General features: G+C 38.6%; 1 protein-coding gene across 5 annotated transcripts; it reads right to left on the bottom strand.

Moving 5' to 3' along the window:
* Positions 1-111: 111 nt before the first annotated feature.
* Borcs7 (BLOC-1 related complex subunit 7) lies at positions 112-17600 on the bottom strand. Of its 5 annotated transcripts, none has more exons than XM_076835273.1 (7): positions 17415-17600; positions 10409-10471; positions 10271-10314; positions 7792-7812; positions 6511-6635; positions 6334-6372; positions 112-2934 (listed from the first exon to the last, which is right to left on the bottom strand). In XM_076835273.1, exons 1-5 carry the CDS (start codon positions 17550-17552, stop codon positions 6584-6586), a joined length of 318 nt encoding a protein of 105 aa, XP_076691388.1. In that variant the 5' UTR covers positions 17553-17600; the 3' UTR covers positions 112-2934; positions 6334-6372; positions 6511-6583. The 5 variants fall into 5 exon arrangements, with proteins under 5 accessions (XP_076691388.1, XP_076691387.1, XP_076691385.1 ...); XM_076835274.1 differs by having other exon boundaries at positions 534-573; XM_076835272.1 differs by having other exon boundaries at positions 6334-6635.
* Between the last annotated feature and the right edge of the window lie 4302 nt (positions 17601-21902).

Genomic DNA, 21902 nt, shown 5'->3' with positions numbered 1-21902 from the left:
TCCGCTGTGGTTTTTCATTTACATGAGTACATATGCTGCCTTCAACGAACACCCACAGAGACAGAGAACGACTCCATCTCCTTTAGGGAATGAAATCGCCTTTCCACAATCTGTTTTTTAAGTCAGGTTTATTGAGATAAAATTTACACTCAACCAAATTCACCTTTCTTCAGCGTACAGTTCTATGAATTCTGACAAACCTGTACATCACTGTCACCAAAGTTAAAAGTTCTCATACCAGTTTCTCTGTGCCCCTTTGTAGTAAATTCCCTCCTCCCACCCCCAGCTCCTAAGCAACCACAGGTCTGTTCCCCTTCCCTATAGGACATTTTCCAGATGTCCTGTAAATGGAATCACACAGTATGTAGCCATTCTTAATTTATTATGAGTTGTATTTAGGAAAGCAATTTTGTTAAGTTCACTTTCACCTATAGTAATTTTTGGTCGGTTCACATGTGTTTTCCGGGTATTGCCGACCATCATATCTATATATCTCATTTCCTTTTGTGGTTGCAAAAAGCATTTCCATCATCAGGACGGTGCGGAGGCAGGGAGGTCCAAGTGAAAGGGTACCTTTGGAAAAAAGTAGACTTGCTAAATTACATTTACTTTTCAGTCTCATTTGCCAGTACATAAAAGGTTTGTTAAAATTAAGCTAGTAAATTTTCATTTTTGCTGGAGCTGGGGATTGAACCCAGGACCTTGCACATGCTAGGCAAATGCTACACCTCTAGCCCTTTACAACTACTAAGTTCATAAAAGAAACATCTATATAGGTATCATTTTCTAGAAATTATGTAATGGTGGAAACAGTCCTCAATAATTAGTTTTCAAAATATTCTCTCCATAGAATGAGTTCCTTTAGAAAAGCAGTTACTTTCTCACTCCTTGTTAAAAATAGAAGCTTTTAGTGGGCTGTGGTGGCACACACCTGTAATCCCAGCAGCTGGGGAGGTTGAAGCGGAGAATTGCAAGTTCAAAGCCAGGCTTAGCAACTAGTGAGGCCCTAAGCAATTTAGGGAGATCTTATCTCAAAATAAAATATGTTTAAAAACTACTGGGGATGTTGTTCAGTGTTTAAGTGCCCTGGGTTCAATCCCTGTTACAAAAAAAAAAAAAAAAAAAAAAAAAAGGAAGCAGCTTTTTCTTATAGGAAAAGATTAATTAACACAGGAAGGAGGTTAAAGAGAGGGCTCTATCATTTTCAGTTGGGCTTGCTTTATTATATTATCTTCAGTCTGTGGTTTAGTCTTTCTTCATTTTATAAGAACCACTTGATAATATTTAACCACACACAGATAATGCAGTTAAGCAAACTACCACAAACTTAAAATGAGTTATTCCCACTTTTCCCTCAGGGTATCTGGTGTGTTGAGCTGATTTTGGACCAGATTGAGACTGTCAGCCATTCTGATTGGTCAGTGCCTCATCGACAGGTTTGTTTTTGTTTTTCTTCTATTTTTTGTAATGCTGGAGATCAAACTCAGGGTCTTGCACATACTAAGCAAGTGCTCTACCACTGAGTTACATCCACAACTCTTGTTTCATATACTTTATTTTTATTTATTTAATTTACTTATTTTTTTGGGGAGTGGGTACTGAGGATTGAACTCAGGGACACTCAACCTCTGAGCCACATCCCCAGCCCTATTTTGTATTTTATTTAGAGACAGGGTCTCACTGAGTTGCTTAGTGCCTCCCTGTTGCTGAGGCTGGTTTTGAACCTGTGATCCTCCTGTCTCAGCCTCCCAAGCCACATTCTTTATTTTTTTTTAATACCCCCACTAAATGGCAGATATGCTAATTATCTGTATAGTACCTAAACTAAATTATTTGTATACTACATAAACTAAATCTCATATTAAGCCCTAGTTAATTTTTTAAAAAATATATTTTTAGTTATAGATGGACACAATATCTTTATTTTGTTTTTTTATTTTTATGTGGTGCCTCATATGTGCGAGGCAGGCGTTCTGCCATTGAGCCACAGCCCCAGCCCCAAAAGCTAATTTTTTATCCTTTATTTTTGGTATTGGTATTCAACCGAGGGATGCTTTACCACTGAGCTACATCCCCAGTCCTTTTTTTTTTTTTTTTTTTTTAATTTGAGACAGAGTCACTAAATTGTTGAGGCTGGCCTTGAACTTGGAATCCTCCTGCTTCAGCCTCCTAAATCCCTGGGATTATAGCTCTGTGCTGCCACACCTGGCACAAAAACTAATTTTAAAAAATTAGGTGGTACATGCCTATAATCCCAGAGGCTAGGGAGGCTAAGGTAGGAGGAGTTCGAGTTCAAAGCCAGCCTCAGCGACTCAGCAAGGTGCTAAGCAACTCAGGGAGATCCTGTCTCTAAATAAAATACAAAATAGGGCTGGGGATGAGGCTCAGTGGTTGAGTGCCCATGAGTTTAATAGTGGGTACCAATAAATAATTAAATAATAAACAGGGAGGCTGAGGTGGGAGGATTACAATGTGGCCAGACTTTAAGCAACTTAGGGAGATGCTCAGCAAGTGAGCAAAACCCTGTCGCAAAATAAAAAATAAAAAGGGCAGGGGATGTAGCTCAGTGGTAAAGCACTCCTATGTTCAATCCCCAGTACCAAAATATATATACATATACGTATATACATATATATATATATATATATATATATATATATATATATATATATATATTTACATATGTATACACACACATATGTATATATATATATATTTTTTCATCTTTTCTCTCTTACCTCCAAGGATGGCCTTGTGCACCTTAGAAACTACTGGTCTGACAATTCCAGAATGGCCCAGAAAGGCAGATTTTTGTTTTATACTCATCTTTCAAGAAGTAGAGCTTTCCAAAATGGCCAGCATCCCTGAGTAAAGGATTTCTCAAACACTGGAAGCATTAAGCAGAAGCTGGATGAGCACCAAAATGCTTGCCCCCTACAAATTGCAGCACCAAGGACAGATAGATTAGAATCGGTCACTTCTAACATCCTTTCCTTTTGGACAAGTTTTTTATTATGTTAAAGACAAGACATGACAGATAACATGCTCGTTTCTACTTATAAGAAAAGTAACAGGTAACAGAAGCTAGGCTAGTGGTCAAAAGACCTTCATCAAGCTAATGACCTTGGATAAGTCATTTCGTCTCCCTGGGGGTGTTTTTCATTTGCAAAACATTACCAGAATGTAACAGTTTTATAGTCCCTTACATCTCTAATTTTCGAGGTTCTGTGATTCTTCCTTCTTCATCAAATATTATGTTTGTTCTTAGGTTTTTAAAACATGCTCTTTTTTGGGCTGGGGCTGTAGCTCAGTGGTAGAGTGCTTGCCTAGCAGGTGCGAGGTCCTGGGTTTGATCCTCAGCACCACATAAAAATAAATAAATAAAATAAAGGTATTGTGTCCAACTACAACTAAAAAATAAAAATAAAAATAAAATAAAATAAAATAAAGGTATAGTGTCCACCTACAACTAAAAAAGATGCTCTTTTAGAATTTTTTTTCATTTAGTTTCATTTGAGATAGTTGAATTTTAAGTGCCTTTTCAGTATACATTACACTGATAAAGATTTTATTATTTCTTATTAGTGTAATGTGTTTGGTAACTGTTATATCAACTTTGTACTTCTGGAATTGCTTGAATAATTCTTCAAAATTTCTTTATTCAATTATTTTAAAGATTTTTAAAGGATTTTACACCAATATAAATAAATAAAAATCTCCTAAATTTTCTTACTTTATCTGCTTTTTATTTCTTTAATTAAAAATCAAAATCATGGGGTGGGGTTGTGGCTTAGTGGTAGAGCACTTGCCTAGCATGTGTGAGGTACTAGGTTTGATTCTCAGAACTGCATACAAATAAATGAATAAAGTAAAGGTTCATCAACATCTAAAAAAATTTTTTTAAAGTAAAAATCATATTTACTTCAGCATGTAAATTGGTATTTTAACTATTATTTTTACTATTTTGGGAGTATATGGAAAGAATTTATTCTTTAATGGCTTGGAAAAGCCACAGGAAAGCACTATCATAAGCAAATGACTGGTGATTATTCTTTGGCAGTTTATCGATTATGGTATTTCTCATAACTAATTGGGAAACATTCTATTTTTTAAATATCATTTTTGTAATATATTTTATAAAGAGTCAGACATTGGGGCTGGGGATGTGGCTCAAGCGGTAGCGCACTCGCCTGCCATGCATGCGGCCTGGGTTCGATCCTCAGCACCACATACAAACAAAGATGTTGTGTCTGCCGAAAACTAAAAAATAAATATTAAAATTCTCTCTCTCTCTCTCTTAAAAAAAAAATCTTAAAAAAAAGTTTTAATGTATTTTAAATATCTCCTATTCAACTATAAATTTACCAATTTGTACTTTTATGGTTGAGCTGACACTTTAACAATTTGATCCATAACAACTTCTTAATAATTGTTTTATAATTTTTTCTAAATCTTTGTCATTTGTGCTTAGTTTTCTTATTTCCATTTTTATTTCTTTTGTTTTCTTTCCAAATTCTAACTGTAAACTCATTGGGAAAAAAATTATTTCCACTGTTATCCCCCTAAGATCTGCCCAGGCTGATCTCAAACTGTGATCCTCCTGCCTGAATCTCAGACAGGAATACACCACCGCTCCTAGACCTAATACAAAGATTTAAAACATAATTTTTTTCTTCTAGTATTGCCTAATGTCATCATGTAAATTTTCTTCTATGAAATTTGAATTTTCATTACTTAAAAAATATCTTTGGGCTGGGTTTGTAGCTCAGTGGTAGAGCACTTACTTAACATATGTGAGGCATTGGGTTTGATTTTCAGCCCTGCATATAAATAAGCAAAATAAAGGTCCATTGACAACAATAAAAACAATTATCTTCCAGCATATCCACTATGACTTATGTTACCTAATGAAGTATTTTTTGTATCCATGTTTTTGATCACTAGTGAATTCTATCTATGTTATTTATTTCTATTAAAAAATTATGTAACATTTTCTATTGCTCTCACATTTCTGGTTATTTGTTTATTTTCTTTCATTTTTTGGCATTATGTTTTTTAAAGTGACTGATTTCACCACTACTAGATTTTCATTATATACCTTTACTATTTTTTTAATATTTTATTTTTTAGTTATAGGTGGACATATATTTATTTAGTTATTTTTATGTGGTGCTGAGGATGGAACCCAGTGCCTCACACATGGTAGGCCAGTGCTCTACCTCTGAGTTACAATCCCAGCCCTTTACTATTACAATGTTTACTATGAAATTTATCTTATTGGATAATAAATATATGCAATCACTGTTTCTTTTCTTTTCCTTACTGGGAATTGAATCCAGGGATGCTTTACCACTGAGCCACATTCCTAGCTCTTTTTATTTTTTATTTTGAGACAGGGTCTCACTAAATCACTTAGGCTTCACTAAATTACTGAGTTGCCTCAAACTTGCAATCCTTCTACCTTAGACTCCTGAATCGCTGGAATTACAGGCATGTATCACCATGTCCAGCTAATCACTGCTTCTTTAACATTTGTTCTAACACAAAGCAAACATAGATCATACCTCCATTTTAATGTTTTTTGTCTTAAGTATTTTACCACTTCTTGTAATAGTTGGACTTAGTTTTTTTTTTTTTTTCTTTTTTAAAGGTAAGTAGAGCCTGTTTACATTTAAAAATAATTGTTAGTAAAAGTTTATAGAATTAATCCTTAAGTAATTGACTTTTCAGATTCTTCACAAGTTAAGTATATACATACATATGTGTATAAAGAGAGACATATGTAATTTGATCTGTTAACTTGGTATTATATAATATGAATTAAATTGGATTGATTTTGCTTTTTTTTTTTTTCTATCAGGGAAGACACTTTCTCATGACAGCTTTCTCTCAATTCCTTAGAATAGGATAGTCCCAAATTAACTTCAAACAAAGTATTCCTATAGATAATGGGAATGTCAATTAACAAGAAGAATCTAATGAACATAGGTAAATACCTACAAATATTAAGGTTTTCATCATGGTACAATCCTGTGCCACAATCATTCATAGTAATTCATCTCCCTTCACATTTGGCAATGACGTTGTACAAGTGAACTTGCTGATAATTAGCAAAATTACAAAATGAACCAAGGTCATTTAATCAAGAATCACAACAACAAAGGAACCCACGGAATGCAGGTCAAGGCAAGAGGCTACAGCTGGCCAGATATGATTACCATTTACCTAATTTTCATTTAGGAATTTGCTACAACAAATAAGAGAAGTATCTTCTCTGAGTTAATAGAAAAGAAAAGAACAAGTCAACAGGTATTACCTATCATTATTCATTACCTATTAATATTCATGAAATAAAAATGTATCCTGAATGATCTAAAAGAAAAAAAATATTAATTATTTTCATGGTTCACAGTAGAAGTTTTATGCTGTCAACTTCTTTTCAGGAGAAACCATATATCAACAAATTTTTTTCAATTGCAATGTTGAGATGAAATGGAAAATCAAACCCACAGCCCAAAAGTTGTATAAGACAATCCTCCTCAGCATCAGGCAAAGAAGTGCTGTTCCCCTCTTATATGCCATTCTATTTTAACAGGTGATTCAACTGGTCCTGTAGATCTGATGACTGTTCAACACTAGAAATTAGAATAGAGAAAGGGTTTATCTGAAATGAACAATAAAGATTTTCTTTGTATAATCTATTTATATTGCATAAAAATTGTTACAGATAAATCAAAATTCATATTGGTCCCCTTGTGGGACCAATACCAATCAATACTTCTAGGTGTATGTGTTGCCATACCACAGATACCTAGAAGTGTTTCATTTATAAACTAGATGTAGTGACATGTACCTGTACTCCCAGCTTCTTAGAAGGCTGAGGCAGGAGGATCACTTGAGCCCAGGAATTTGAGGCCAGCCTGGGCAACATAGTGAGAACCCATCTCAAGGGGAAAAAAATGTTGAAGCTTTTAAGAAAGGTTTGCAAAACCATCTAGTGCTGGTCGCACAACTATAATCCCAGCTACTCAGGAGGCTAAAACAGGAAGATCACAAGTTCAAGGTGAGCCTAGGTAACTTAGGAAGATCCTGTCTCAAAATAAAATAAAAAGGGCTGGGGATGTAGTTTGGTAGCACTCACCTAGCACACAGGAGGCCTTGGTTTCAATCTCCAATATCACACAAACAAAAAAAGCCAATCTATTTAATGACTTTAGCACTTTTACTCTACTTAATGAATTTTACCAATGTAAAAGGGTTTTTTTTTTTTTTAATTCCTTAAAGTTGGGTCTATACCCTGTAACTTTTAGAATGCCCTTACTAGCAGTGAATTGAGTTACTATATGCCTTTGAAAATTTCTGTTGTTGTTTGTAGTACAGGGGATTAAATCCAGGATCTCACACATGCTAGACAAGTGTTCTACCACTGAGCTAGATCCCCAGACTTGAAATACACTGGTTTTGTTTTTGTTTTTATTTTTTTGGTAATGGGGATTAAGCCCAGGGGCACTTTCCCACTGAGCTATATTCCTAGCTATTTTTCATTTTTTATTTTGAGACAGGATCTTGCTAAATTGCTTAGGGTCTTACTCAACTACTAAGCCTGGCCAAAGGCATGTGCTGCCATACCACAGATATACTGTGATCTTTAAGTCCTAAATGAGCTATCTCAGAGCATGCCAATTTAAGGGCATATGTCAACCAGAATTTTACACTGATCCTGGGTAAAGCAGTACAATTCTCCAGCCTGCTTTAATTGGTCCCCCACTCCCCGCTTTTGGGATTACTTACTTCTTCTGAATAGCTTCTTGCCTAAATCAGAAAATGAAAGAGGAAAATAAACATAAGAAAACCTAGTGAACTAGTAGAAGTTATTTATGATATATACAGATATATACAGGCAGAACAAATTTCCAGCTCTATATTTCACACTCTATATTTCTGTCCATCCTCTCCAAAGATTATTATAAGGGATTCTTATCTGAGTGCAGAGCTGCTAAAAAAAATGGATTCTAAAACACAAATGCCAAATGTTTTCTCTGATATAAGTGGGGAGACTCAAAGTGGGATAGGAAAAGAGAGCATGGGAGGATGATTATTTCTAGAGAGGGAAGAAAGGTGGGAGGGAAAGGGAGGGGGAAGGGGAATAGCAAGATTGGGGGACGATGATGGTCATCATTATACAAAATATATGTAAGAAGATTTGAAGTCGGTGTCAGTATACCTTATATACAAACAGAAATATAAAAAATTGTGGTATATATGTATATTAAGAATTATAATGCAAAAAAAAGAGTACATGTACAATGGCATAATTTGGCATGAACATACTTTATATTCAGAGTTACGAAAACTTGTGCTGTAATGGGTAATAATGAGTGTAATACATTCCACTGTTGTCATGTATGTAAAAAATAAAAAAAGAAAGAAATCCTCATCTCCCAATGTGATGACATTAGGGGTGAGGGCTTTGGGTGGTATTTAGGACATGAAGGTGTTGTGTAATCATCTCTTATGCATGAGAATAGTTCCCATTGGAAAAGAGACATGATTTTCCTTCCTGCCACATGAGGATACAATGAGAAGATGACCATCTGTGAAATAAGAGGAAGGCCTTCACAAAGAACCCAACCACACGGAAACCTTGATCTCAGACTCCCAGACTCCAGAACTGTGCAAACTAAACATTTGTTTAAACCACCAGACTATGGTATTCTACCACAGCAGTCTAAATAAAGACACCACATCTTACCCCATCTCCTTTAAACTGTCTGACTTTAGAAAACCTAACCTCTGAAACCCTGATTATGCCATCAAATCTTTTACAAAAGATTTACATTATAAAAATGATCAATAGAAAAAGAGAAGAATTCCTTTCACAGGACTCTTGAAGCAGTTGCCACAAAGTTCTTCCATGGATCTATGTCCCTTCCTATAAAATAATAATATTGTTTATAATAATAATTATCATCAATCAGTGTTACTATAGTAAGTAAAGGGCAGTTGTTGAATAAACTTTAGGTCTTTGCAGATGATAATTTCCTAAGAACATTAATGCCCTTTTCCTATTCTACCAATGAAGCTGCATTTTAGTGTCTTTGTGGGGGTGATGGGGAGGGGGATCTGGACATCTCTTCTCCCACAGCAAAACTCCCTTCATACTACTAAGGAATTCATAAACAGCTGCTAAATTGAGCAGCTCACTCAAACTTCCACATAATCCTAACATTTCATAAAATGATTTCAAAAGAAATGCTCAGAAATATGAAAAGTAATTACCAATGGATGGTACTACTAAAAATGATTTTTGATGTTCTTTTTCATGCTTTTCTGTAATTTCTTATTTATCTATAATGCAAAAATTATGTTTTCATAAGGGGAAAGGTTTTTTATTAAAAGTCAAGTTATAAGTTATGTACATTAAAAAAAAGATGGATTCTAGGGCTGGGACTGTAGCTCAGTGGCAGAGAGCTTGCTAGCATGTGTGAGGCACTGGGTTTGATTCTCAGTACTTCATTAAAAAAAAAAAAAAAAAAAACTAAACAAATAAAGACATGCTGTCCATCTACAACTATTAAAAAAAAAAAAAAAAAAGGTGGATTCTAAACTAAAGAGGTAACAGTACTCTCCAGAGTGGGGGAATGGTCCAACAACCAGAAGAATGACTCAAATTCAGCAGCTGGTTCCATGTAATATGTGGATTGTAGGACACAGATTCCCATTACACTTGATTCCCTGGTGAAGAAGCAGTTACCACAGGAGAGACACTGGGCACAGTTGACAAATACCAGGTGCTAAGCACAGTGCCACATAGTCCTGGCATGGGCTCTGACATTATAGGATATCCCTCCGAGGAGTCCTCATATTAACAGAGGGAGGTTCACAAAAGGTGGCCCATGCTCCTGATCTCACCCTCTAACTCAACTTCTAAAACATCAGGCCTTTCTCCACAGAGGAATTTCATCCTTTTTTTTTTTTTTTTTTTTTTAAAGAGAGAGAGAGAGAATTTTTAAATATTTATTGTTTAGTTTTCGGCGGACACAACATCTTTGTTTGTATGTGGTGCTGAGGATCGAACCCGGGCCGCACGCATGCCAGGCGAGCGGGCCACTGCTTGAGCCACATCCCCAGCCGGGAATTTCATCCTTGACCAACCTCACCTTCACTCCCAACCCTGCCTCCATGGGGAAAATGTGCTGAAGCACAGAAGCAATGAAAGCAGGCTATAGACGATTTTGCTGCAAGCAGTTGCTAGAAAGGGAATACTCACTGGTATTGAAGATGTGTTGTTATTATTGCCATTTTCCTTAAGCTCTGCATAAAAAGAGAAAGAAGCAGAATATTCCACTTCCTGGTAGCCACACAAACTATGTATCTAAACCCAAATCATACAAAAATTATTTCTTACGTCTTCAGAGTGCAAGATGGCATCTTCCTGTAGTACCATGTTTCGAGCTGCCTGACCCAGCAGCTGGAAGACAAGAATAAAATGGTAATGATGAAAATTTCCAAACTTCCTGCAATTTTCTCTGTGCAGCTGTTCCACCACCATCCTCTCCCTCCTGCCCTCCTCCATCGAACACAACCACAAATGTTCATAATATAATGGAGAAGAACTTTCCATTTGTTCGTATTGAAAATTCATTTCAGGGACTGGGTTGTGGCTCAGCAGTAGAGTGCTCACCTAGCATGTGCAAGGCCCTTGGTTCAATCCTCAGCACCACATAAAAATAAATAAAATAAAGGTATTGTGTTCAACTACAACTAAAAAATTTAAAAAAAGAAAAGAAAAGAAAAGAAAATTCATTTCATTGGCACTGTGGCAGTTCTGGCATGGGCTTGACATCTGTCCAAAAGCCTCCTCCTGAGAATCTGAATGCTCCAAGACCACAGGGCATTCATCATAGCTTATTCATCAAGTGTCAAGAGAAATCAGCATGAAACCTTTGTCTCCGTAAGTCCAGTGACAGAACTTGACTTCTGATTCTTTTTTTTTTTTTTTTTTAATGGAACTGGGAATTGAACTCGGGGCACTCAACCACTGAGCCACATCCCCAACCCTATTTTGTATTTTATTTGGAGACAGGGTCTCACAAAGTTGCTTAGCACCTCGCTTTTGCTGAGGCTGGCTCCTGCCTCCACCTCCCTAGCCACTGGGATTACAGGTGTGTGCCACTGCGCATGGCTCTGACTTGATTCTTTAAAAGCAAATTTGGAATTTGTGGTAGTTTGAGAGTGGTGAGGTAGCAGGAGTTGAGGCTAGACTGGAAAAGACAGGGGGAATGGATCTGTCTAGAAATGCAACTCAGTGCTGGAACTCTTACCTAGCATACAAGCCTAGCACCACCAAAAAAACAAAAAAGGAAAAAGGAAGACAATAAAAAGGATGGGGAGGGGGTCCTGAAAAGAAGCTCCAAGCTTAGAGTGGGAACCACTATATGGAAGATGGCCAGAAGGGGTTGGAGAAGAAAAGCAAGGAGAAATGTGGAGGGAGGATTTTAATGAGTTCACGGACAGCTGGGCCCTGAGACCAAGAGAGAAAAGCTGAGTTTGGCCTCAGCTGGATGGCCTGAGGTCACAGCAAAGCTGACTGAGTTGACACTGAGAGGCAAGCAGAGATCAACTAAGATTTCTGGCCTCATGGTGTACCCTGCTCCCAGCATCCTAAGTCCGGCCCTGTAAAGATGCAATGTGCATCCTATTAGCCCTCCCTGCTCCCCTAGGGCAGACAGTCTGGTGAAAATGGAGCTGATTTCAAATTAACCAGGAACATTAGTATTGCTATAGTTCCCAGATTCCTTCCCCCAGAAAAACTTTTATTTATTTATTTTTCTTTTCAGTTTAAATTTTAAAATTAGTAAATCTTTATATACTTCTGAAGTCTGAACAATAAAATAAAAACCTTGCATCTCTGTCCCTCCCCCACCCTCCATGCATGGCTATTTTTATTAGTTTTTCATTTATCTTTCCATTGTTCCATTTTAAAACAAGGACACTTGTATAGTTGTCCCTTGGTATCTGCAGATGATTGTTTCTCGGGCCCCAGTGGATACCGAACTCTGTAGAGCTCAAGTCCATTATTTAAAATGCCACTGGGGTGGGTGGGCAGTGAAGAATGAAGGAACTTTGGATTGTGCGGGGGGGGGGGGGGGGGGGGGGGGGGGGGGAGTGAGGGGAGAGGGGTGGTGCTGTGGGGATGGGAAGGGTGGTAGAATGAGACAGACATTATTACTCTATATAAGTGTATGATTACACTACTGGTGTGACTCAATACCATGTACAGCCAGAGGAATAAGAAGTTATACTCCATTTGTGTACAGTGTATCAAAATGCATTCTACTGTCATGTGTAGCTAATTAGAACAAAAAAATTTTTTAAAGTGTTTCTACCAAAAAACAACAACAACAACAAAAACTTTAGGTATGAGTGGGCCTGAACCACTTCATCACAGGCAGATATGCGCTTTCCATTCTGTTCCCTGACAGTTGGAAATAGCCTGCCGATGTTTTTACTTTTGGGTCCAGATAAGAAACAGATGCATTACATGTCAAAAAAAAAAAAAAAGCCACAATATTTGCACATAATCTATACACATTTTCCTGTACCCTTTAAATCATCTCCAACTTATTTATAATACACAATACAATGTAAATGCTATGCAAACAGTTACACTGTATTGTTTAGGGAATAATGACAAGGGGGAAAAGTCTGCACATGTTCAGTACAGGCACAAAATCACAGATGTAACTACATTTTCAATCTGCAGTTGATTGAATCTGTGGATATAGAACCTGTAGATATAGAGAGAAAACAATATGTATTTACTCCCTCCCAGTTTTTACTTAAAATTTAACATACTATATGTATTCTTCCACACCCTGCTGTTTTCATGTCATAATAACATCCCTCACATTGATCTGCAGCAACATATATTGAATCTCCTTCATTCTTTTACAACTACAAGTACCACACTATATAGATGTATCAGATTATTCAACCAGTCTTTGGGGTTGTTTCTAGTCTTTTTTTTTTTTTGGTATCGGGAATTGAACTCAGAGGTACTTGACCACTGAGCCACATCCCCAGCCCTATTTTGTACTTTATTTAGAGACAGAGTTTCATTGAGTTGCTTAACACCTTGCCATTGCTGAGGCTGGCTTTGAACTCACGCCTCCTACACCCAGCTGTTTCCTGTCTTTTGCTACTGAAAGAAGTGTTACAAGGAATTCTAATGTATATCTGCATTTTTGCTAGCTTACCTTTGGGACAGACTCATAGAATCATGATTATTATATGTAGTTTTGCTACAATATTACCAAATCCCCTCCACCAGGGTTGTGCCACTTTGCATTCCCACCAATAATATATGAAAGTGGGGCTGGGGATGTGGCTCAACTGGTAGCGCGCTCACCTGGCATGTGTGAGGCACTAAGTTTGATTCTCAGCACCACATTAAAAAAAAATAAAGATATTGTGTCCACCTAAAACTAAGAAATAAATATTTAAAAAATAATAATAATATATGAAAGTGTGTGTTCCACTCCTATGGCCACTATTTTTTATTTTTTTCAATGCTACGGATTGAACCCAGGATCTTGCTAGGCATGCACTATACCATTGAGTGATGCTGCCATATCCCTACAGTCACCTTTTCTTGAGGGTGGGGGGGATTGAACCCAGGACCTTATGCATGCGAGGCAAGCACTATATCCTAATAATTGGAGCTATATCCCCAACCCCTCTACAGTCACTTTAAAGTAACACAATTCAAACACCTATAGATGGGGGATAATGAGTGACAAACTAATTGCATAAAGAAAGAATATGAATAAAATATATGTTATTCATTCACTTATTCATTCAACAAATATTTTTTGAGTACTTAGAATATACCAGTTCTCTGAATAAGAGTAATAAGGGGGCTCACAATTCTGGAGGGGCTACAGAGTCATAGGCACTAAAATATCTTGAGGGAAGTGTTGACAGGGAAGCAGTGGGTACTTAAGGAGCATGTGGGAGCGGGGATGTCCAGCTTATTAGGAGGGTAGCTATTCAGGGAGGGCTTCCTAAAGAAGCAACGTCTAAGCTGAGATGTAAAGGTTAGGATTTAGACTCATTTTACATGTAATTTTTCAGAAAAATAGCATTATTAGATTTACTGTTTTAGAAGTGAGGTGAGCAGAATGGACTGGGGGCAGGAGGATATAGACAGACAGAATGGTTAAGAGGACATGACAGGACTTCAGACAAAAAATAAACACAGAATGTGAAAAAAGGGAGATTTGAGAAAAATTTAGAAGATAGATGTGATGGAACGTGCAACTGCCTGGAATGCAGGGGCTGTCGCAATGCAGGGCCAAGGCCTTATCCTTGATGACCAGATGTACTCACTAGCACTCTGCATCATTTTCTTACATAAACCAACAACACATCTATCATCTAAGACTTCCAGCTTTGCCTTCTTTAAAATGGAACATCTGGAATATACCTGCAAAAAAATCTGAGCACAGAAACTCAATAAGTTTGTTTTAGCTACTCATCTGCAACAAGTATTTCTGATTCTTCATCTTAGTTTTTTTTAACAATTATTTTTTTAGCTTTAAGTGGACACAATATCTTTATTTTTTATTTTTATATGGTGCTGAGGATCGAACCCAGTTCCTTATGCATGCCAGGCGAGCGCTCTACTACTTGAGCCATATCCCCAGCCCCATCTTCATCTTAGTTTTCATAGCAATAGCAGCTCTGTTTTTTTCATTCATCTTTCCTCACTTTCCATATGATTACATTCAATTATCTAGCTGCAATAACAAGTATAAGGGATACACACAGTTCAGGAAAAACACAATGGATCCTCACTAAGCATATGACTCAGCTGGATAGGACAGGTGTGTGAGAATAGCGTATTAGAGACAAGCACTCCAGTGCTGTGGGCCTAAGTGGGCACCTGTCTCCTCACTTTCTGCTTCTGGCACACTGGACTCCCTGCATTCCTTATACTCACCCTCACCTCAAGGCCTCTGCATTTGACATTTTGCTCCAGATATCCACATGGCTTGCTCCCACACTTCATTCCATTGTCTGCTCAAATGTCACCTCCCCAGAGGCCCTTTCCTGACCACCCTGCTGAAGGTAAACCCTTTCATCATTCTCTGTTCTCAGATTTAGTCTTATTCATAGCATCTACCACCTCTTGATTTTTTTGTGTGTTTCATTTATTGTCTGTCTCTTCTAAGTATAGGAATTTCGTTTTGTTTATCCCTTGCACCTAGAACAGCTCCTAGCATATAGCAGGAACTCTTTGTTAATAAATATTTGTTAAATGAATGCTATGGAATGAGTGTTTTATAAGTGCAAATTGTCAATTAAACAAATAGCTATGTGGAGACTGCTGAAGATCTCTATGGATTAGAAGGGACTGAAAATCAGAAAGACACTCCAATAACCTCACAGGCTAATAAAGGAAATGGTAAAAGTACAGAAAAGGCAACATGGTATAAGTGTCATGTAAGAGATTCAGCACAGGGCTGGGGCTGGTAGCTCAGTAGGAGGCATTAAGTTCGATCCTCAGCACCACATAAAAATAAAGAAAGAAAATAAAGGTATTGTGTCCATCTACAACTAAATATATTTTTTTAAAAAAAAGAGAGTGAGATAGATTCAGTACAAAGTTCAGAGAATTGAGAGATGATGTATTAATCCTATCTCAGAAAGCCGGCTATATTTTAGTTTAGCTCAATCCACACATTTAATTTATGAACACAAATCTAAATATCCCACAGCAGAAGCCCATGTGAAAAATACATAAGGGGAATAATGCAAAGATGAGGGCAGTCAATGATGGCACAGTAACTTTTTGATCACTTAATTGAGCTAATAACATGAAAGGCAGTATTCAAGAGTATGAGCCTAGGACCAGGTTTGAAGCCTAGCTGGTATGACCCAAAACAATTTAAAATCCTCTCTGTATCTTCTATGTAAGAAAAGTACCTTCTTTTTCAATAATTATATTTTTATAATCAATATAACATCTTAATGATTTAAGTTAAATAAAACATAGCAGTGTCCAGCACACAGAAAATGCTCAATAAATGTAAGTTTATTATGATTTTCAATAATACCTGTGGTTAATATGAACATTATCAATTTTTAAGTTTTATACATATTTTTATTTTTGTCATGCTGGGGATCAAACCCAGGGCCTCATACATGCTGGACAAGTACTCTACCACTAAGCCACATCCCTAGTCCTATACATATTTGTACCATGTTTCTCCCCAAAAAACAATTCAAGACGATTTATACCAAATTATGTGTATTTGTATGTATACACACACATACACACACACACACAATTTTATTTTTTAAAAAAGAAAAAGAATCCAAAAGTCATGAAAAACAGAAGGAATTAAACATGAAAGCACCTTCTCATATAGTTGTTTTGTTGGTTGGTTGGTTGTGTGAAGTCATTCGCAGTAAAGCTAAGGGCATAACATTTGGACTGGAGATGTAGCTCTCAGTAGTAGAGTGCTTGCCTAGCATGTCTGAGGCCTTGGGGTTCATCGCTCACACACACACACACACACCATTTTAAAGAAGGCAAAACTGGAAATATTAGCTATGTTAAATGTGTGATTTTTTTAATCCAATAAAATGATGAACAAAATATGAACAAAAAAGAAAAGAAATCAATACAAAATGATGGGCATATGTTTTCACTTCTCTTGAATAAATACCTATGAGTGGAGAGGCTGGGTCACTGGACCCATTTCATCATCCTTTCACCAGTCCATGGGGACATATATTTTCATTTCTCCTGCGTGAATATCTAGTTCAATAGATAGGTCTGCTTGAAGGAGAGGCAGAGTATATATATATATATATATATATATATATATATATATATATATATATATATAAAGCTTTTTGGTGAGAGAAGCCATCAAATAATTCCATTCATGCAACCAGCCAGAAGATGGAGAGAGAAACGGGGCAAAGGAGAAAGCTATTCTAAAACCAAACCAAACCCAGAAAACCAAGAATGTGATCAAAGAGACAAATCAGGAAGGAATAAATCCCTTGGCGATGCACAAAAGTGTGCGAGAAATCTGGGATGCTGATACAGAAATTCCGGGGCCGAATGGACCCGATCTTCACTAGAGACAACCCCAAGTACAATTAAGGACTATTTTAAAAGCGCAGATTCTCATCACACTTTTCTTCGCTTTAAGCCGCTAGACATACCCAGAGACTACATACCCCAGAATGCAACACGCGCCCTCCGAGGACCAGCCCCACCCCGGGCGACCAGTTCACAGCCTACACGCCCCAGGATGCAACGCGTCGACCGAACACAACTACGAAAGACTGCCCGTTCCGGAGTGCTGGGCCGGCAGCTTCCACTCCCAGCTCACCTCGGAGCTGCGGGACCCCTTGAGCACTTGCTTGGTGAGCGCGATCACGTCGGTACCACAGGTGTTCACTTTCTCAGTGAGAAGCCCCTTCACTGACTGACCAAATCGTGCTTGCGAATCCGGGGTTCCAGTCGCCATCCTAGCGAATGTCTTCGCCAATGATGGCGAGCCGCCGGGGCCAAAAGAGGCAAGCGTAAGGGAAAGAGGAGGCGTTTCCCCTCCACCCTATTGCGGGAAAAGGAAGAGACGCATGCGCCTAGCAGATGTTACTAACTAAACACATTTAAAATACTCAAATTGACAGCCTAAGGAAAACAAGGCCCAAGCAAACATCTCTTTTGGACATGGAGGATAACTTTAGTAAAATAGATGGTTTAGAATCAGAAGGCCTGGAGCTGGGGATGTGGCTCAAGCGGTAGCGCGCTCGCCTGGCATGCGTGCGGCCCGGGTTCGATCCTCAGCACCACATACAAAACAAAGATGTTGTGTCCACCGGTAAATAAAAAATAAATATTAAAATTCTCTCTCTCTCTCTCTCCCCCTCTATCACTCTCTCTTAAAAAAAAAAAAAAAAAGAATCAGAAGGCCTGAATTACAATCTCAGTTCTACCATTTAGCAGTTGCAAATGGCTCAACTGCTGCATCTTATACTCCTCGTTTGTAAAACAGAATAACGTTGAAGTTTCCGAAGAATTATGAAAATGAATTGATCATTTTCAGTTCAGCTTTTTATTTGTTTTGTTATTGTTGTTGTTTTGGTATTGGGGATTGAACTTTGGCCACTCTACCACTTAGCTACATCCCCCGCCCTTTTTATTTTGAAACAGAGTCTCACTGAGTTGCCCCTGCTGGCTTTGAACTTGCAGTCCTCCTGCCTCAGGCTTCCCAGTTTCTGGGATTACAGGTGTGTGCCACGACCCCCATTTTAGCCGCTTGACTTATATAACCATGAATTGGTTTATGTTTTTAAATTTTATGTAAGTAAAACAATACAGAATAAATTCTTAGCTGTGTGGCTTCTTCATACAGTATTATGCTCGTGAGATCCATCCATGTTCGTGCATGTAGTTGTAGTTCATTCATTCTCATCACTGTAAATATTCTGCTGTAGATGGTTTTTGACAATTTATCCATTCTATAATTGATAAATATGAGGATTGTTTCCTAGTTTTATATTATTACAAATAGTACTGCTATGAACACTTTTTTCCCCCCAGTACTAGGGATCAAACTTAGGGCTTCCCATATGCTAGGCAAATGCTCTACCACTGAGCTGCATCCCCAGCCTGAACCTGCCTTTTGGTGAACATATGCACACATTCTGTTGTATACACTCAGAATGGAGTTGCCAAGTCAAAGGTTCAGCTCTAGAAGAAAATGAATTTTGTTTCAGACAAAGAAGGAAAAAGAGGAATGTAAGCGTAGTGAAATTAATACAAGTTTTCAGTCTAAATTTTGCTATAAAGCTACACAGAATATTTTACATTGATCATTGTATTAGTGAGCTTTCCATCACTGTAACAAAATACCTTATCTAATCAACTTGTAAAGAGATTACTTTGGCTCATAGTTTCAGAGGTTTCAGTCTGTGACCAGTTGACTTCGTTGCTTTTGAGCCTGTGGAGAAGCAGTACATCATGGCAAGGAAGTACAGACAGACAGCACATGACAGAGCAAAGCTACTCACATCATAGGCGGGATGTGAAAGAGAAAGGAAGGAATTGGGATCCTTTTATCTCCTTTGAGGGCATGCCTCCAGTGAGCAGAAGATCTCCCATTAGGCCCCACCTGTTTCAGGTTGTACCACCTCCTAGTAGTGCCACAGTATTACCTTTAACACATGGGCCTCTGGAGGATGTTCCAGTTTATACTATAGCAACCGTATGATCCAACATTGAGAACAAAACAAAACCACAACAATCAGTCTCTGAATAAATCCAAAAGGAGAGTCTTCAGAAAGATGAATAAACTCCTGACAAGTGAAGAAAAGATAGAAAATGCAAATTTTTAAGAAATATACAATTGTCAAAACTGACTCAAGTAGAGTCAGAAGAGTTGAGAAGATCAATACCTATTGAAGAAACTGGATGTTTTCATTAGATTTGTACCCCCACAAAAGGTACTAGGACTGATTGTTCTCATGGCCATCCTTCCTTACAGTCTCAAAGAATGAATAATTCTCATGATATTTAATCTTTTTTTGGCAGTGGGAGCAGGTTCAGAAGAACAAGCACAGGGATGTTTAACCACTGAGCAACATCCCCACCCTTTTTATTTTTTATTTTGAGACAGGGTCTATAAAGTCCTTGCTTAGCATCTGGACAGCCATCTTAAGTGACAGCCGCCATTTTAAGGAAAAAATTTCACTTCCCTGCCCAAGTCCTTTCTGAGAAAGGCTCACCATACCAACACAAGATCCTTTCTGAGAAAGGCTCCCTCATACCAACCCAACCCTTAACTGCCCGCATTAGGACCTCCTCTGCTCTGATTCCTGAGCCTGCCCTATAAAAGTCCCAGAACCCAAGCCTGTTTTGCCTCTCTCTCCTATACAGAGATGGCTATTTGTCAACTCTGACAATAAACTCTCGTGTATATCTCTGCCTGGTCTCTATCTTTCATTTCTCACTTCCCTGTCTCTCATTCCTTGCTTTCCCTTCATTTTGGTGCTGAAACCCGGGATCAGGTTCCCCGGAGTGCCCGCTCCCCTCTTCAAGGGTCACTGAGCATCACTGGGCCCTGATCTGCATTCCTTCATGGGACCAGGCCCTCCATTTTGCTGAATGCCCTCTCTGTACCCACCACCAGACATTTCAGGTAAGACCCTTGTCTCCGGTCAACCTAAACGAACTACGTGTCCCGGGAAGTGACCATTGATTGTGCAGCACTCCCAGGGTTACCATGTGGTCAGGGGAAGCCACAGCCACAGCTTTCACAGCTATAGCTGATCCCTACTGTCAACTGGGTCTATAGGTGGTCTTTTATTTGGGTCCTATGTTTTGAGAAAAAAAAAAAAAACACTGAGGATGATTGGTAGTTGTTCCTGGTGAGCTGACCTCTCGGCCTCTGGTTAATCTCTATGGGTGTTTGCCCCTTCTACAGGCTTCTGCCCTTTCTATGGGCTTCTACTAAATAGTCCCAGCCAGGCACCCAAGGGCCTCTACAGGCTCCTGCCCCAACATTTACCCAGCAGTAGTGATGACCTCCTGAGCGTAACCGTCCTTTTGACTAGGTGATACTAGAGGCTGGGAGACACCCCACCTCTAAACTCACCTCCTATGTCTCACCCCACCTCTAAAATCACCTCATCTGTTCCCTCCCATAATCCCCTAGCTGCCTCCTGACTAAACTATGTCTCTCTCTCACCCTGGACCTAACCCCCCCCAAAACTTATCTGCTCATGCAATCAGATCTGGCCTCAATATCCTTTGGATAACAACTCCAAATGGCTGCTTAATGGCACCTTAGATTCCAATATTATCAGGGATCTTTTCAACTATTGTGAGCACTTGGGAAAATGAGATATCATATGTTCAAGACTTCTCTCCATTCTAAGCCCTCTCTCTGCAGCTCTTGCTCTCCCACACAAGTCCTCTCAGCTCTCACTTCCCCTATGCCTGATTCCAAAGGGACAGAAGATCCTACCAGGGACTCCTTCTCCTTCAACCCAGCAGATGAGCCCTGTCCATTCCACAATTCTCTTTCTAATGAAACCTCTGCAGCAACTGTCCCCTCGGCCCCTCTGCCCTTCTCTCCTCCTGCCACATACTCATGGGCTGCCACTGCCTAACCTGCATCTCTGTGTCCTCTATGCTGGAGGTTGGGGTAGATAGTGTAATCCAGGTTCATGTGCCTTCTTTCTCTTTGTCAGAAAAGCAGCTTAGGTCCTATACTTCAAGTCTCACCACATATAACAAAGAGTTTCAGTTTCTGACCCAATCATATAATTTGACCTTCCACAATGTCCATATGATCTTATCTAACACCCTCCTGCCTGAGGAGCACAGGTGAGTTTGGGAGCACAACTAGAAATTATGCTGATGAGGTATATCAGACCTCCCCTGCCTATCTGATTGGCATTGAAGCAGTCTCTGATTGGGACCCCAATTGGGATTACAATTCGCCTAGAGGAGTAACTAGTAGAAACCAATTCATCCCATAAGGCTATTAGTTATGAAAGGCTCCAAGAACTCTTCCAATTTAAGAATGAAAACCCTTCAACATTTTAGACCCCCTGACCAAGTTTTTATTACAATACACTAATCTGGACCCTGAGACTCCAGATGGGAGACAACTACTAATGACCTACTTTTTCTCCCAGAGTTTCCCCAATATTAAGGCCAAACTGAGGCGCCTCAAGAGGGGGCTCCTAACTCCCCAAGCTGAGGTTCTGGAAGTGGCCTTTAAGGTGTATAATGAGAGAGATGCTCACTCAAGCTGTCTGTCTGGCCTTAGCATCTGCCCCTGGTTCCACTGGCCAGTGGATGGGTC

Source organism: Callospermophilus lateralis, chromosome 15, assembly GCF_048772815.1.
Source record: "Callospermophilus lateralis isolate mCalLat2 chromosome 15, mCalLat2.hap1, whole genome shotgun sequence".
Taxonomy (NCBI): domain Eukaryota; kingdom Metazoa; phylum Chordata; class Mammalia; order Rodentia; family Sciuridae; genus Callospermophilus; species Callospermophilus lateralis.
The sequence above is the reverse complement of the archived record's forward strand: the minus strand, read 5'-3'. Positions and strand labels throughout refer to the sequence as shown.

Bases quoted from the DNA above. Each gene is read 5' to 3' on its own strand.
- Borcs7 (XM_076835270.1), bottom strand. From the start codon at position 17,552: ATGGCGACTGGAACCCCGGATTCGCAAGCACGATTTGGTCAGTCAGTG. The intron at 10,472-17,414 runs GTGAGCTGGGAG...CTTGTCTTCCAG, and splicing joins AGGGGTCCCGCAGCTCCGAG to CTGCTGGGTCAGGCAGCTCG. The intron at 7,813-10,270 runs GTGAGTATTCCC...TTTCTGATTTAG, and splicing joins ACAACACATCTTCAATACCA to GCAAGAAGCTATTCAGAAGA.